The following is an 18,947-nucleotide window of genomic DNA, read 5'->3' as shown; positions in this document are numbered from 1 at the left end:
AGGCACACCTGTGCACTAATCATGGTGTCTAATCAGCATCTTGGTATGGCACACCTGTGAGGTGGGATGGATTATCTCAGCAAAGGAGAAGTGCTCACTATCACAGATTTCGACTGGTTTGTGAACAATATTTGAGGGAAATGGTGATATTGTGTATGTGGAAAAAGTTTTAGATCTTTGAGTTCATCTCATACAAAATGGGAGCAAAACCAAAAGTGTTGCGTTTATATTTTTGTTGAGTATATATTACAAATTGTGCTTCAATTTTTTTGTTCTGTTAAACGTGTGCCTTAGTTATTGTCCCAGAAAATTAATGCAAAACAACGCAAAGAAGAAAAACTAAATAAAAAATAAAATAAAGCCCAATATTGCATTACATTCATGTCCGCGAGTGTAAACATGAATGTAAATTTCTGACAATAACTGTGCACTATGTTTTAATATTTCTAATGACTCACATTGTAGATGTTTTAAACTTTGATTTTAAAGCACTTATGTGGAAAAATAAGCAAACATTGTGTTTACAGTAATTTTAAAAAAAATGGCCAGTGACTCGGTGGATGCTGAAACTGACAAACATCACAGTGTGCCACACGCCACATTTTTAGTTTTCATCATCCACTCAGCGATGTCCTGCTACAGTGCACCTGGAAGGGATTCACAGCACTTCACTTTTTCCACATTTTGTTTTGTTAGTCTAATTAAAAAATGGATGAAATTCATTTTTCCCCTCAAAAGTTCTACAAACAATACCCCCTTTTCTTCTTTTTTTTTTATCAAATTTGCAAAATTTAAAAAAAAAAAAAAAAATCACATGTACTTAGTATTTACAGCCTTTGCCATGAAGCTTGAGTTCTGGTGCATCCTGTTAACAGTGACCATCCTTGAGATGTTTCTACAGCTTAAATGGAGTCCACTTGGGGTAAATTCATTTTATTGGTCATGATTTGGAAAGGCACACAAGGTCCCACAGTTGACAGTGCATGTCAGAGCAGAAACCAATCATGAAGTCAAAGGAATTGTCTGTAGACCTCTGAGACAGGATTGTCTCAACACACAAATCTGGGGAAGAGTACAGAAACATTTCTGCTGCTTTGAAGGCCCCAACAAGCACAGTGGCCTCCATCATCTGTAAATGGAAGAATTTCAGAACCATCAGGACTCTTCATAGAGTTGGCAGCCAGTCTAAATTGAGTAATCAGGTGAGAAGGTCCTTAGTCAGGGAAGTAAACAAGAACCTGATGGTCACTCTGTCAGAGCTCCAGCATTCCTCTATGGAGAGACAACAACCATCTCCACAGCAATCCAATCAGGCCTGTATGGTAGAGTGGCCAGATGGAAGCCACTCCTTAGTAAAAGGCACATGGCAGCCCGCCTGGAGTTTGCAAAAGGCACCTGAAGGACTCTCAGACCGTGAGAAACAAAATTCTCCGGTCTAATGAGACAAAGATTGAACTCTTTGGTGTGAATGCCAGGTGTCATGTCTGGAGGAAACCAGGCACCATCCCTACAGTGAAGCATGGTGGTGGCAGCATAATGCTGTGGGGATGTGTTTCAGCGGCAGGAACAGGGATTGAGGGAAAGATAAATGCAGGAATGTACAGAGACATCATGGATGAAAAGCTGCTCCAAAATGCTCTTGACCTGACTGGGGCGACAGCTCATCTTTCAGCAGGATAATGACCCTAAGCACACAGCCAAGATATCAAAGGAGTGGCTCCAGGACAACTCTGAGAATGCCCTTGAGTGATCCAGCCAGAGCAACAGCCGATGTTCCCCATCCAGCCTGATGGAGCTTGTGGCATGATATTCAAGACGACTTGAGACTGTATTTGCTGTCAAAGGTGCACCAATAAAGTATTAAGCAAGGCTGTAACATAACAAAATGTGGAAAAGTGAAGTGCTGTGAATACACCATCATGTCTGCCCAAAGATAGAAGCAGATGGTGGAGCCTCCTCTTCCGCTGCACCTCCCGTATCGGTGTCACAGACTGATAATGACAAATTTAATGCCAGGCTTCACTTGTATTATCTCAGCCAGAGAGTACCAAAACAGAAGCACACTAATGTGGTATCCATGTTCCTTAACAACAGACTGTGCGGTTGGCAACATCTTAACAGTTGTCACTGATCAGACGATCAAAGACTCCCGCCTCACTAAATCTAGAGGGCTTGAATGTACACAGAACAATTTTTACGCACTATTGATGGACTCTGTTCACTGCCGTTTCTTTCTCACAAGCAGACACTTCAGTTGTGATTATAGTTGAAATGCAACACTATAAGGGCATACTGCTTGGACTTGACTACTTCAAACGGGTCATAGGATTAGATCAACTGGTTCACGTTTATGGCTGACAGCATGCATTTTAGATGACATTAAACCATATCACACTTATTTTTAAGAATTTTAAATAATGTAATCTTCCTACAAAAACCACATGGAACAAGAACAATGCAGGCCCAGTGTATTACATAAAACATTAGCTCAAAGGTTTAAAACACTTTTTAACTCTAATTTACTTACACTTTTAGTAGAAACAAGTGTTGAATTGTATAAGAGCCAGCCGCACTGTTCTGCAGACGTCTAACGTGATGTTATGTTACACTATAGTCAATGAACCCAGAGAACAACACTTCAGACGTGACCAAGCAAACAAATTTTTTTTTAAGTGGTGGCTTTGTAGTTTACGCTTAGAATAACAGTACTCTATTATTTTTCATTTCACTCCGTGTCCTGCTGCAAACTACCACATTATATGTAAAAGTGCCCAAAAAGACAGAAGACTGATAGAACGTTTGCAAATCATCAACATGTATTATGCATAATGTATGAAGTTCAGTTACCACAACACAAAATACAAGAGTACTTTTTTTTTTGGGGGGGGGGGGTTGTTAAAAAATGGCAAACAAACAAACAACACCTGCCTCCCAACGCCCACCTGAAAACAAGTATATATTTGTAGCGTATTTACTCCAAACTCGGCCCAAAATTTCCACCGATCATTTGTTTAAGTTGATAATCTGAAGAACAAACCAGGGGACACAAGAAAGAAAACATAACCTTTGCAGATAAACAGTGCTAAATAACATTAGCCTTCTCAAACAGTCACCAAAAATGCTCTTTAATAAACAGATTGGTAAAATGAAACAATCGCCCTTAGGGTGGGCTTCCATTGTCAATTTTTGGCTCCAATTTTCAGTCCCCATTTCAAAATTGAGGAAATCTGAGCCATAAAAAAAAAAAAAAAAGATCCCAGCCTACATACAAGTGTTACTGAATGTTGCAGAATGCACCAGAGTATGCACAATTCCCATTACACGATCGTTTTTGAGCAAAATGCTGCTTCTGCATTTTTCCCCACACACATTGCCAACAATCTAAACTGTCTTCTGTTAACATCTCCAAACTTTCATCTGTTGAAGAGCGGGGCATGCTTTTCATGTGTTTCAGGTTGCAGGGAAGGATCAGAAGAAAGCTGCTACTCAGAGAACAGTAAATCCAGATTACTGCACACTGTCCCTGAATGTCCACTTTCACCTAGTTTTAAGCAGGATTACTCTGATGTGCATCAATTAAATCCAGTTAATCATGTTCTGTGAATCCCAATGCCATAAGCTGGTCTTTCTTTAAACATTTAAAACTTTCCCGTTTGCTCACAATGTCCTACAGCACTACTTCTACCACAGATCACACACGTTTTCAGGCTCTGATTTGGTACTGTGCACCAAAAATGTACAATTGGGTGTCAAAACTCAGCAATGGGAGACAGCTCTGGAAAGTGAAAATGTAATTACACACATAAAAAGCCAGAATGTTATTCAGTTTGCTGCAGAATAAGATCTTTTACAGAAACAAAGGGAGTAGCAGTAATAGAGCATGAGTGTAAGAATTATCAGACCCTCTTTCGTGAAAGATTTCTCACTAACAAATATGACAAAATCCAAAGGAGAACAATTAATTGGGCAAAGGTTTGAAATGCATGGACAAACATCACATTTGATCCCACAAACATAAGAATGAATCCTTTGCCTTTCTGTTTTTTCCTAATAAAATGCAGGTCAATGGAAACACTGGCCCCACACTTGCACAGAATAAACATTCCACATAAGTGTACACAAATGAAGAGGTCTGAGTCTCTGGAGGGATGTAGACTCACTCTGGAGCCTTCTGTCCTACTCCAACACGGACACATTTTGTCTGGTTACAGTGAGTGGTGACAGGCCTCAGTTTTCATTAGTCCTGCTGTGCTTCTACAAATGCATTGTCCATTCCATGTTTTCTGTTCATTTCCCAAAGATTCCATGTGCAGTTTCCTGTCGACTGCTACTGCAGGAAGAGTATACTAAACGCCATGATGACACAGCAGCAAGCCACCCACGGACTCTTCCGTTCACCTGAATTATAGAAAACAAAACAGCTTTTTAGATGAGCACTTTTTGTTGCAAAGCTGTCTCAACAATCTGTCAAATAACTGACGTGATACAACCCCAATTCCAATGAAGATGGGACGTTGTGTAAAATGTAAATAAAAACAGAATACAATGACTTGCAAATCCTCTTCAACCTATTTGAATACACCACAAAGACAAGATATTTAAGGTTCAAACTGACGAACTTTATTGTTTTTGTGCAAAGATTTGCTCATTTTGAAATGGATGCATGCAACACGTTTCAAAAAAGCTGGGACAGTGGTATGTTTACCATGTCTGTTTTTAATGCAGTGCTGCCTGAGGGATCAAAGGTCAGAAGGCATTCAATGTTGGTTTTCGGCCTTGATGCTTACGTGTAGAAAGTTCTCCAGATTTTCTGAATCTTATGATTATATTATGGACTGTAGATGATGGAATCCCTAAATCCCTTGCAACTGAACATTGAGAAACATTGTTCTTAAACTGTTGAACTATTTTTTCACAGAGTTGTTGACAAAGTGGTGATCCTTGCCCCATCTTTGCTTGTGAATGGCTGAGCCTTTTGGGGATGCTCCTTTTATACCCAATCATGACACTCACCTGCTTCCAATTAACCTGTTCACCTGTGAAATGTTCCATACAGGTGTTCTTTCTGCATTCATCAATTTTCCCAGTCTTTTGTTGCCCCTGTCCCAGCTTTTTTGAAATGTGTTGCAGGAATCCATTTCAAAATGAACAATTATATGTACAAAAACAAAAAAATATGAGTTTGAACATTAAATATCTAGTACACACACACACACACACCAAAGAAAAATCTTTTAATTACTAATGATTATCCACTAAGTTACATATTATGACTTAATGGAAGATGTGCACATATACAGTAGTGTTCAGAATAATAGTAGTGCTATGTGACTAGAAAGATTAATCCAGGTTTTGAGTATATTTCTTATTGTTACATGGAAACAAGGTACTAGTAGATTCAGTACATTCTCACAAATCCAACAAGACCAAGCATTCATGATATGCACACTCTTAAGGCTATGAAACTGGGCTAATAGTAAAAAAAAAAAAAGTAGAAAAGGGGGTGTTCACAATAATAGTAGTGTGGCATTCAGTCAGTGAGTTCGTCAATTTTGTGGAACAAACAGGTGTGAATCAGGTGTCCCCTATTTAAGGATGAAGCCAGCACCTGTTGAACAAGCTTTTCTCTTTGAAAGCCTGAGGAAAATGGGACATTCAAGACATTGTTCAGAAGAACAGCGTAGTTTGATTAAAAAGTTGATTGGAGAGGGGAAAACGTACACAGGTGCAAAAAATTATTGGCTGTTCATCTACAATGATCTTCACTACTTTAAAATGGACAAAAAACCAGAGATGCATGGAAGAAAATGGAAAACAACCATCAAAATGGATAGAAGAATAACCAGAATGGCAAAAGCTCACCCACTGATCAGCTCCAGGATGATCAAAGACAGTCTGGAGTTACCTGTAAGTGCTGTGACAGTTAGAAGATGCCTGTTTGAAGCTAATTTATTTGCAAGAATCCCCCGCAAAGTCCCTCTGTTAAATAAAAGACGTGCGGAAGAACACATCAACTGGCCTAAAGAGAAATGGAGGAATATTTTGCGGAGCAAAACTGTTCTTTTTGGGTCCAAGGGCCAGAGACAGTTTGTGAAACGGCCCCCAAACTCTGAATTCAAGCCACAGTTCACAGTGAAGACAGTGAAACATTGTGGTGCAAGCATCATGATATGGGCATGTAACTCCTACTATGGTGTTTGACCTATATATTGCATACCAGGTATCATGGATCAGTTTGGATATGTCAAAATACTTGAAGAGGTCATGTTGCCTCATGCTGAAGAGGACATGCCCTTGAAATGGGTGTTTCAACAAGACAATGACCCCAAGCACACTAGTAAACAAGCAAAAAATTTTTTCCAACCCAACAAAATTCATGCCTCGCAGATGTGAAGAAATCATGAAAAACTGTGGTTATGCAACTAAATACTAGTTTAGTGATTCATAGGATTGCTAAAAAAGCAGTTTGACCATAATAGTTTTGCGTTTGTAGCAGATGCTACTATTATTGTGAACACCCCCTTTTCTACTTTTTTTTTTTTTTTTTTTACTAATAGCCCAATTTCATAGCCTTAAGAGTGTGCATATCATGAATGCTTGGTCTTGTTGGATTTGTGAGAATCTACTGGTACCTTGTTTCCCATGTAACAATAAGAAATATACTCAAAACCTCGATTAATCTTTTTAGTCACATAGCACTACTATTATTCTGAACACTACTGTAATATAGCAACCTTAGAGCAGACCAATCCCTGGGATGCCCCTGGCAAATTTGGAGACCCAGGTTGGGAACCATGGACACTTAGTACTAGAATATGCAACATATAGAAATCCAGAGAGTAAACAGTATTCATTCAGTTAACATAGTTTAGCACCAAATCTCTCCTAGGAAGATAACATATGTTGTTGAATTCAGGGATCCTGAAAGTGATGTTGTGGCTGTCGACAGAACACAGAGAAATAGTATTGTTGTTAGCATTTGAAGGGTAACAACACCAACATTTCTGTTAATAATGGTCAAAATTTTGTCCGCAACTTAAGTGAAGGCACTCAGACACAGAGGCTTGGAAAAGATATTTCACGAAGCTGGAGTTTGATAAGGGACTGACAAGTCTTCCTCATTTGTACAACATTCCAACTAAGTAATTCAGCAGTGACCTGACAAACTGGCAGAGGTTGGAATTTAGACAAATTTGATCCTGAATCCAGCTTTCATCAGTGTAATGGTGATAAGAAACTACCAAAGCTCGGAGGCCTAAAAAGTATGTATTCATTTGTATTTATTTATTGGAAATGCACTTGGTTATGATGTTATGCTAAAAAAGGACTTGCTAATGAAAGACATGCATACTTTAGTAACAGCAGCACATGCAGGTGCTTTTTGAACATCAAAGGCTTCAAGAATCCATAATGCCCCTGATTGAACATTTTAATGAATGATTCATGAATGTACATTTTTTTGGGATGGAATTACATGTAAAAGATCTGCTGTTTAAGTGTGAAGGTAAAGAGAGAATTTAGAGTCAAGATGTGTGTTATTCACTAACAATGTTTTGAATCCTTTTGAATATGTTGAATTGAGTGGCCATTACCCATATTTACAAATGAAAATTAATTACATGAAAGGACAACATTTGTTATGGAAAACATGAAGCCCTGACTACAAACTCCTTAAACCCGTTTGACATATTTTCCCATGGGTGGGTTCCTTCTGTAATTGTTCTCAACTACTGTTTTCACCTCACAAAATCCTGAGGAAGTCTGTGAAACTTCAGGCCCATTTATTTGCCTGTGTTAGTATTTGCACACCATTAAACAATACACTCCCTCTCCATTGTCTGTTTCAATGTTGACTGCTAAAATATTATGTAAACACTATGGAACAGTTGCAAGTTAGCTGTTGTGACGGCCAGGCTACTTAAGCAGCAGGATACCCCTAGAAGAGACGCTGCATCGAATTATCCTGCAATAAATGAAAGCATTCATCTGGGCCTCCTGTATGTTGAAACTGATCTGCATTTGTTGATGTTTAGTGTAATGTTGCGTTTACACACAATGACGGCACATTACGATTGCCACAAAGTACACATTTGTGGCCGCTGATCACGAATGTGATGATTCGGGGCAGAGGCGACTGGCATCCTCAGGAACTGCTACAACCTGTTACCACGCATTACGATTAATGGCATGTGTTGCTGGAGAATTATCAGGAACCATTACACACGGTCAAGAATAATTTTCTGCACTGTTGCGTGCTGTCGTGTGTAACAGCGCATCGTTAAGTTCTGTCACGTTGTGAATGAGGCGAATTGTCTCCACACACACACACACACACACACACACACACACACACACACACACACACACACACACACACACACACACACACACACACACACACACAACCGTCACTTGCTGAACAATTCAGATCGCTCCAATTTGTTCCTCAAAATCCACACCAGAAGAACTTTCTGACTGCATGCTTCGTTGGGCTCTGTGCCATGGAGTGGCACAGAGAGGAGGAGGAGACGGAGAGAGCCAAATGTGTGGCTCCATGTGGCTCTCGTCTCCCTCGTTTTCCCAAACATCAGCCTCATGCAGCAGGTGGAACACCTGCAGTAGAGCGCTGAGGAGCACTGGAACGAGACTTTTGCAGCAATGAAACTGAATGCGGTGCAGCAGGGTTTAATTGTGCGCACGTCACAGAAGAACGCTGTCACGCTCAGTGGTGGGCACAGATAACCAAAAAATTAACTTCGATAACAGATAATCAGATAACTGAAAAGTTATCTTTGATAAAGATAATACGTTAAACAACCCAAAAATGTATCGGAAGTTACAGATAACCGATAAATTCCAGTATTGTCTCTGGCACATTTGCAAATACTAACAAGCTGAATTTGAGTTTTAAGACCACGATCGCTTCTGGTAGCATCAAAAGCGACAACAGACCCCAACAATGAGCCCGCACTTCTGTCTTTGAACATCTTGCCCCCTGCTGGAAGCTCTTGTTTACTACATGGCTTCCAGCAGAGAAGCAAGCTGAGAGCAGCCAAAAAGCCCAGCTCTCTACCCAATCACAATGCTCCGGTCAGGCGGAGGTCTTGGAAAATAAAGCAATGCTGAGTTATGGTTTGGTGTATAATAAAATGAATACTGATAGAATAACTCCATTAATGTCAATTCTGTCATTTGTAACAATTCTGTCTGAAGTTTTGTAACAAACACAGACAGATCGCAAAGGATTCTGGGTAAAATGTGCCTCTGCTAAACACTGACTGGTTGAGTCATTCATTATGTAAACCAACACGTTAATGTTACGTGTGTCATGTGTTGGTGTTTACAGATAAATGTGCTTTTGTAAAATATTCCATTCGTAAAAACAGGCACTTTTATGGAGCCCTGGAAGTGTCATTGCAAAATGTTTTGCATGTGGAGAGAATGTGCGCTCATTTTATTATATTGTGCGCACGTTATTTACTGCTTCGATTTTATTTACATTATTTAATGCTTCGATCTTAAATATGATCAATCTATCTTTGTTAGTTGGCTATGTACCACAGGCTTTTAAGGTGGCAGTAATTAAACCATTACTTAAAAAGCCATCACTTGACCCAGCTATCTTAGCTAATTATAGGCCAATCTCCAACTTTCCTTTTCTCTCAAAAATTCTTGAAAGGGTAGTTGTAAAACAGCTAACTGATCATCTGCAGAGGAATGGTCTATTTGAAGAGTTTCAGTCAGGTTTTAGAATTCATCATAGTACAGAAACAGCATTAGTGAAGGTTACAAATGATCTTCTTATGGCCTCGGACAGTGGACTCATCTCTGTGCTTGTTCTGTTAGACCTCAGTGCTGCTTTTGATACTGTTGACCATAAAATTTTATTACAGAGATTAGAGCATGCCATAGGTATTAAAGGCACTGCGCTGCGGTGGTTTGAATCATATTTGTCTAATAGATTACAATTTGTTCATGTAAATGGGGAATCTTCTTCACAGACTAAAGTTAATTATGGAGTTCCACAAGGTTCTGTGCTAGGACCAATTTTATTCACTTTATACATGCTTCCCATAGGTAGTATTATTAGACGGCATTGCTTAAATTTTCATTGTTACGCAGATGATACCCAGCTTTATCTATCCATGAAGCCAGAGGACACACACCAATTAGCTAAACTGCAGGATTGTCTTACAGACATAAAGACATGGATGACCTCTAATTTCCTGCTTTTAAACTCAGATAAACTGAAGTTATTGTACTTGGCCCCACAAATCTTAGAAACATGGTGTCTAACCAGATCCTTACTCTGGATGGCATTACCCTGACCTCTAGTAATACTGTGAGAAATCTTGGAGTCATTTTTGATCAGGATATGTCATTCAAAGCGCATATTAAACAAATATGTAGGACTGCTTTTTTGCATTTACGCAATATCTCTAAAATCAGAAAGGTCTTGTCTCAGAGTGATGCTGAAAAACTAATTCATGCATTTGTTTCCTCTAGGCTGGACTATTGTAATTCATTATTATCAGGTTGTCCTAAAAGTTCCCTAAAAAGCCTTCAGTTAATTCAAAATGCTGCAGCTAGAGTACTGACGGGGACTAGAAGGAGAGAGCATATCTCACCCATATTGGCCTCTCTTCATTGGCTTCCTGTTAATTCTAGAATAGAATTGAAAATTCTTCTTCTTACTTATAAGGTTTTGAATAATCAGGTCCCATCTTATCTTAAGGACCTCGTAGTACCATATCACCCCAATAGAGCGCTTCGCTCTCAGACTGCAGGCTTACTTGTAGTTCCTAGGGTTTGTAAGAGTAGAATGGGAGGCAGAGCCTTCAGCTTTCAGGCTCCTCTCCTGTGGAACCAGCTCCCAATTCAGATCAGGGAGACAGACACCCTCTCTACTTTTAAGATTAGGCTTAAAACTTTCCTTTTTGCTAAAGCTTATAGTTAGGGCTGGATCAGGTGACCCTGAACCATCCCTTAGTTATGCTGCTATAGACGTAGACTGCTGGGGGGTTCCCATGATGCACTGTTTCTTTCTCTTTTTGCTCTGTATGCACCACTCTGCATTTAATCATTAGTGATCGATCTCTGCTCCCCTCCACAGCATGTCTTTTTCCTGGTTCTCTCCCTCAGCCCCAACCAGTCCCAGCAGAAGACTGCCCCTCCCTGAGCCTGGTTCTGCTGGAGGTTTCTTCCTGTTAAAAGGGAGTTTTTCCTTCCCACTGTAGCCAAGTGCTTGCTCACAGGGGGTCGTTTTGACCGTTGGGGTTTTACATAATTATTGTATGGCCTTGCCTTACAATATAAAGCGCCTTGGGGCAACTGTTTGTTGTGATTTGGCGCTATATAAAAAAAATTGATTGATTGATTGACGTTTTATGATGTTGTGCGCACGTTTTATTATATTGTGCGCCTGTTTTAAGCATTGTTTGAGTAAAACAAGGGCACGATCTATTTAAATGTGGCCACAATTTGTAAAACGTGCACTCAATATTGTCTTGACACATAAATGTTGGCTATTAGCCAACAAACCAGGAGACAGTGTAATACATTTCCCCATTAGAAATGGATCTGGTCAGAGTGTATCATAATGGTTTGGGCGCACAAGTACATATAGAGAACTCCATGCCCATCATGACATCATCTGGAGTTTAAGCACATTAAAAATAATGCTGACGGCGAAGCATCTTCCCGTCGTGAGGATGACAATTTAGGCCATATTATGAAGTTCATTTTGAACGAAAGGAAAACGTGCGCACGTTTTATTAATTCGAGAGCTCAATTAAAGGAAAACGTGTGCACGAATTATCACGACCAGGAAAACGTGCGCACGTTTTATTAATTTGTGGGCTCAATTAAAGGAAAAGTGCACACAAATTATCACTGCCAGAAAAAAATATCACTTTAAGTGACCTCTCCCAGGTTCAGTACTCCCATCGACATGCGCTCTGAACTTTTACACCGTGCGGTTCTGTGGTACAGTTTGAGCTGTCGCCCAGTACAGTGATTGAAAATATATCAGCCCTGCTTCAGGGCCAATACTGCCATGAACACTACTGGCCAGTAGATGGCAGTAGAGACCTTGAAAACTTGCCAAAACACAATTCCAGATAATCCGTGTCTGCTACATTTAAGATGCGTGGAATTTAATAAATGCAGACACAATAAGAATGTCTATAAACCCAGAAAATATATTCTCCTTCCTAAAATATATCCTCTCAGTTCTCCTTTGCTTGCAGAGGATAGAACTACACATCTGCTAAGAAACATTTAACAGCTAGGTGCTCAACTGATTTTAAATTTTAGAAATGCTTGTTCAGCTTTATTTACCACGTTATCGGTGTAAAAATCATCGGACAAAAATTTATCACAAGATAATTAGTCCGATAATGGTTTTTAAAGTTATCTAAAAAGATAATCCGATAATGAAAACATTATCTTCGATAATTATCGGTTATCTGATTATCGGAACTGTGCCCACCACTGGTCACGCGCTATTAAGGATCAACACTAATCAAGATGGATCAACACGCTCAGTTGCGACCTCCACGACATGAGGCGAAATGAGGTAGGTGCGTGACATTCGTGGAATATTATTTGACAGCCAAAAACATGCGCCACGAAAATCACGAATATCACGCACCAACACGCACTATTAAGAAACCTATTCAGATGCGTTAAGTCACGTTAAGAATGTCAGGAATGTGCCAAGAATTACGCAAATATGACATTCGTAACACATCCTGCCTATGTAAATGTAAGCAAGGTTTATGTATTATTGTAAGTTTTGAATGATGAGTTAAAGCACAAAATGTCCAATTTACTGGTTATTGTCAAATAGAGCTGGAGTGACAAACAAGGCTAAACCTTTATCTTAATAATTATTACCAATTTTACAACGTAAAAAAGAGAAATCTTAAAATACAATTCTTAACAGAGAAAAAATATTTAAAAAAAACAACTTCCAGCAGAGCCGAACAGTCAACGAGCAGAGACAACCAATCCCGGACCCAACCAACATCCACCAATCCGCGGACGTTTTCCCACTGTCAGCTTAGGGCGGTGTCCTTCTCTCCCCCGACGTGGCCACGACGCATCATCTCAGCCGACGGGAAGGCTCCTCCCCGGCTGTGGCACGTAACGCACCTCGTCGCTAGTCCTCTCCTCCCGACGTCTCTCTCCGTCACCTCGCCTTCCGTGCACCCCTACACCACACACACCCCCAGGCCAGCGAGCACACAACTCCGTCCCTGCGGGAAACGCCAACTTTCGCTTAAAGCACAACCTCACAAACACATGACCGCGTACTACAGACACGGCAGGGTTCTCCCCTGCCGCTGCGGAATAATCCAAGTTTATGGCGTTTCTCCGGCCAGCGAGCATTCAGCTGGAACCAGTAACATCAACGTCAAACACGACTCCCGTTATCCAGTCGCTCTCCTCACCAGCTGCTCTTCATGCCTTCCGCCACCAAATCCTTTCCTCTCGTGAAGTGGAATGAAGTGAAGTCTCCCCTCACACTACAAACCCCCTTTTTGTATCCAACCACTTCACACTCCAGGTGAGCTGATTGCAAAGATCCAAAAGAAATCAGGTGCGCCCACAGTTACATAGCAATCATCAAGGAGCGGCACTCCAAATCCAACCAGCAAATAACTTCCCCAAAGGCTGGATTACATCCCCCCCCACCTTATCGTTGCCAGTCCCTGCAACGCACACAAAAACTAATCAGGATAACGGGCTGGTGGTCGGCCAAATTTACACGAGTAGAGCGCGAAGCATGTTCCTGGGGGCATCCAACGGTCGCTGCTCAGGCACAGCTGGGTAAAACCCATACCACACAGGGGTTCCACATCCCATCCCCTGAGGGGTCCATCCTTTAGTTGATAATCCAGACTCAGCCTGAGGTGTGGTGCACACCTTTAAAGTGTTCCTGTGCACAGTCTGCTCATGCCCCCCTTTCTCTGGACGCACCCTATATACAACCCCAGTACTCCCTACACAATCCAAGATTACATAGGTTTCAGGGTCCCACCAAGTACTTAACTCCCCTTCCCCTCGCGAAGTCTATTCCGCATCCACACCCGTTCCCCAGGTACCAGAGGCAAGGCTTTAGCACTTTTATCAAACTGACATTTACGCTGGAGGCCTCACTAGCTGCCCTCTGACGTGCAATGTTATAGGCCGACAACAGTTTGCAATGATGATCTTTTACCCACCCCGTTCAACCCAAACGATAATTGCTCAGAATCACCCCAAGACCCACATCCACAGGGAGCCGTAAATGCTACCGAACATCAAAAACGAAGGAGCATAACCCGGTCACACTATGCACTGTATTGTTATAAGCATGAACCAACTCAGAAATGTAGTTTTGGCCAACTCCCGATGCCTCTCCCTCTCCAATGAACGGTAGCATATTCAGCAACGTTTGGTTAAAACGCTCCACACCACCATTACCCGCCGGATGATACGACGTTGTCCTACTTTTGCCTATCCCATACAATTCACAGAGTTGCTGCATTAAAGCAGACTCAAAATTCGGGCCACGATCAGAATGGAACCGTGCGGGGCACCCAAACTGCTGTATTATATGCTTCCACAGCATTTTAACCGTCGTTTGCGCAGACTGATCTAAAGTGGGAATTGCCCATGCAAAACGAGTAAACTGATCAGTTGCAACCAAAATGTTCTGATACGTATCCATTGGTCGGCCAAGGGTTAAAAAATCCAACCCAATAACCTCCAATGGATAAGTAGCACCAATCGAACCAAGCGGAGCCCTAGGCTCAACATGGCTCCTTTGCAGACTGCACATAGCACACTTCTCCTGAAATGCCCGTATCTCCCTCTCCATATCAGGCCAATAAAACCTTCGACGAAGCTGAGCAAGAGTCCTATCCACACCAAAGTTAGCCCCAGCCTCATGAATCTTCTGCCACACCTCCTCACAGCGACAACGTGGACACACGATCTGATGATATTCCTCATGACTCTGTCCATCAACAAAGGTCCGGCATAACACACCCTCTACCACTGTCAGCTTTCTCCATTGCCGGAGCAATTTTTGGGCTCGGCTCGTGAGCACCAGACGTTGGGAGCGAGTTGGAACGCTCCCCTCAACAACATACCCCTTAACAGCCTGGATATCCAAATCCAGGCTTTGAGCCTCCGCCCATCCATCCTCAGGTATTACCCCGACACCTGCACTAACCATTAACCCCTGGTCGTGCTCCTTTGCTGACACTATAACCCCCTTTGATGGAACCGGAAACCTTGACAAGACATCAGCATTGACGTTAGTTTTACCTGAACGGTATCTCACTATGTAATTAAAAGAAGCCAACTGTGCCACCCAGCGCTGCTCCACTGCCCCAAGATGTGCCGTCTGCAAATGAGCCAAGGGGTTGTTATCTGTATAGACGGTAAATTCTGCTCCTGTCAAAAATCTTTAAACTTTTTCCGTCACAGCCATTTCAAGGCCAACAACTCAAGTTTGAATGAGCTATAATTCACATCATTCTGTTCACTTGGATGCAGGCTCCGACTAGCATAAGCTACAACACGTTCCTGACCATCCTGGACCTGAGACAACACAGCCCCAAGTCCCTGGTTACTAGCGTCAGTGTACAAAATAAAAGGCTTATCATAATGAGCGTATGCCAGAACCGGAGCCTGCGTTAAAGCCTTCATTAGGGCATCAAACGAGACTTGACGCGCCGTAGTCCAATTCACCTTCTTGGACTGTGACTTCTTATCCACCCGAACGCCTGTCAAAAGCCTATTCAGGGGCCGAGCTAATTTAGCAAATCCCGCAACAAATCGCCTATAATACCCAGCTAACCCCAAAAATGCCCTGACCTGCTTAATAGTACTCGGGACAGGCCAATCCAAGACAGCACTGACTTTTTCTCGGATCAGGTCTCACACCCTGTCGCATCCACTCACATGTCCCAGGACTGCTACCTCCCGCTTGCAACAACCTGCACTTATCTGGACGCAATTCAGACCATGCCGCCACAACCGCTCAAACACCCGGTCAAGATGCTGAAGGTGGGAAGAAAAATTAGCGGAATATATAATGATGTCATCCAAATACACCAGTAATGATTCCGCCATCTGTCCATTTAGGCACTGCTGCATCAACCGTTGGAAGGTTGCAGGCGCATTACAAAGTCCAAAAGGCATTCGCTCCAAACTCATACAAGCCCAGTGGGGGTAGCAAAAGCCGTCTTTTTCCCGGTCATCAGGATGCATTTCAACCTGCAGTAACCACTGGCAAGGTCCAAAGTCTGAGAAACCATTCTGACTGGCTAAGGCCAGTCAGTGTTTCTTCAATGCGAGGCAAGGGAAATGCATCCTTGTGCGTAACTGCATTCAACTTCCTATAATCTACGCAGAAACGCCAACTACCATCCTTTTTCCGCACAACAACTATAGGAGCCGCCCAAGGACTACTACTCTCCCTTATCACTCCCCTCTCAAGCATACCTGAAAGAAGAGTCTTCACTTCTTTATACAACATAGGTGGGATCGGACGGTATCTCTCTCGAATAGGGGCAGCATCTCCCGTAGGGATCCTATGCTGCACCAAATTTGTCCGCCCAAAATCAGGTGCGCCCACAGTTACCATAGCAACCATCAAGGAGCGGCACTCCAAAATCCAACCAGCAAATAAACTTCCCCAAAGGCTGGATTACATAAACGCACCTTAAACGTTGCAATCTTCTATTTTCATCCCTTGACCACAGGGGAAAGTCAACCAATCATGACTGGTGCTCCTTTCTCAAGACGTATGATAACGCCATCATGAAAGCTGGGACACCAGCACATAATTTGTCAAAAAAAAAAAAAAACATCACTTCTGTTGCGTCCATCCATACTATATCCATACTTCATTCACTGCCAAAACGTTCCGCTGACCACTTGGAAAATCAATGTTAAGCCAATTGCTGCATATCATCATACTCGCACTCTCCAGACCATAGACCATGGGGGTGGCAGCATCTGCGAGGATGGTTTTTTCATGCAGGCAATGCACGGCTTATAAGAATAGAGATTAACATATAGCAAAATGCATGAAAATCCTACAGAAGAACCTGGTGGAGTCTGCAAAAAGCAACCCGAGACTGGAGAGATTTCAAGCAGGGCGACAACCGCTCCGAGCATGAAGCCAACTCTCGAGAAGAATGGCTTAAAATCAACAACATTAATGTTCTGGAGTGGCCATGTCAGAGTCCAGATCTCAATCCTACTGAGAATTTGTGGCTGGACTTGATAAAAGTCTGTTCACTTAGAATCCACACAAAACCTGAGCAGTCCCACAAGGAACAATCGGGACAGGGGTCAAGATGTGCAAAGCTGATATACTTAAGCAGATTGAAGACCATTACTGCTGCTAAAGTTGCACAAACAATATACTGAGTTTAAGTGGACGAATGCACCAATTGAATGTTTTCTGTTTCATTTAATTTGCATCAAGATTTTAAGTTTTATACTCATTTATTTTGTATTAATTATAAAATAAACAAATAGCCACAAGCTTACCTATTCTGGCACATTTCCAGAAAATTCCAAGAAGCCTAAAAGAAAAAAAGATAAACGGAGAAATTAAGAAACAAGCACTTCTACGTCTGTCCTTTTGCTGCATTAAATTGAACACAATTATTGAAATGATTAAAAAAAAACAGGATGTGAGTGATGCGTTGGGTTTTGCACAGCCCTATTCCTCATACATTGCTTAAAAGATCCAAGATAAAGTGGGCAATATAGAATCCCTTAATCTTTGCCATACCTATCCATGTGGCTTCAATCTGACAAGCTGGAAACACTGATCAGACATGATTACATGCACCAGCAGTCATTGATGAGATTACATTTGCACGTGTGTGTGTGTACACGTGCAAATGTGCATGCACGTACATGCGGAGAATCGCCTTCGACATTACACACGCACAGTAACTGGTAAAAAATGCTGATGTTCATGGACCTGGATTTGAAACAATGTGTTGTTCTTGAATTCATGATGGAGGGTTGTACACCTGTGGACAACCGCCAAAAAATGTGTGTTGTCTTCTGTGGGGATGTACAAACATAGGAGGAGGTCAAGGAGTATGACAGGCAAAAATCCAGCCATGATGAGTCTGCATAACCAGGCCCGTAGTGGACGCCTCATAACAGTCACAGATATAGAGCACCTAGTCCAGTGTGTAGTCTGCACAGAATTTTTGGAACACTGCAACACTTTCACCTCCAAGAAATATGTGGACACTTTGCAAATGATGCAAATGGGTTCATCCAGGAAAACATGCAATTCTGCAGCATGACAATATTCATTCACACACAAGTCGAAAAACACAGGATGTGCTTTGCAGTGGCTCAAATCTTACTTTTTCTTTGTCCTCCTCAAATCTTACTACACCTGCTGTACAGTCTGGATGTTACGCCCTCTGACTTTTTCCTTTTTCCCCAAGATGGAAGAACACCAGAATGGACGCATTACACCAATGATGCAGAGGTGGAAGCAGCTTTGCATCGCTGGTGCCAAGAGACAGCCAATTTCTTCAGCAACAGGGTGCAAAAACCTGTCCACCGTTTGGCACAAGTGTGTAGAAAGGTGACTATGAGTAAAAGTAATGACACTACCTGATAGAGAACATTCCAAGCTTTACGTAGGTCTGCAATGCATGTGATTATCTCGCTTGTTATAGAAATAACTGCACAGTTGGCAAAACTTTTCAGCCAATCATCGTTTGTATACAATATATATGTACACACACACACACACACACACACACACACACACACACACACACGTGGCCAACAAATTAGACATGCCAAATTAGGCAGAAAAAACAAAACAAAACACAATGAAGGACAATTTAAAACTGAAAAATATGTTTGATAAATTGTAAGATAAACTGAGTAGGAGACTCGAA

At 41.7% G+C, this 18,947-nt stretch overlaps 1 protein-coding gene across 1 annotated transcript in view; it reads right to left on the bottom strand.

Annotated features, from left to right (window-relative positions):
• Window positions 1–2,794: 2,794 nt before the first annotated feature.
• tmem167a (transmembrane protein 167A) overlaps window positions 2,795–18,947 on the bottom strand; it is a 40,723-nt gene continuing 24,570 nt past the window's right edge. Inside the window, exons 3-4 of the mRNA XM_034170106.1 lie at window positions 17,557–17,591; window positions 2,795–4,398 (exon numbers count right to left, since the gene is read on the bottom strand). Coding sequence (XP_034025997.1) covers window positions 4,328–4,398; window positions 17,557–17,591 — 106 coding nt within the window. The 3' untranslated portion in view covers window positions 2,795–4,327. The remainder of the gene's footprint in view (window positions 4,399–17,556; window positions 17,592–18,947) is intronic.

The sequence above is a fragment of the Thalassophryne amazonica genome, chromosome 5, assembly GCF_902500255.1.
Source record: "Thalassophryne amazonica chromosome 5, fThaAma1.1, whole genome shotgun sequence".
Lineage (NCBI taxonomy): Eukaryota > Metazoa > Chordata > Actinopteri > Batrachoidiformes > Batrachoididae > Thalassophryne > Thalassophryne amazonica.
This window is presented reverse-complemented; position numbering and strand designations above follow the sequence as displayed.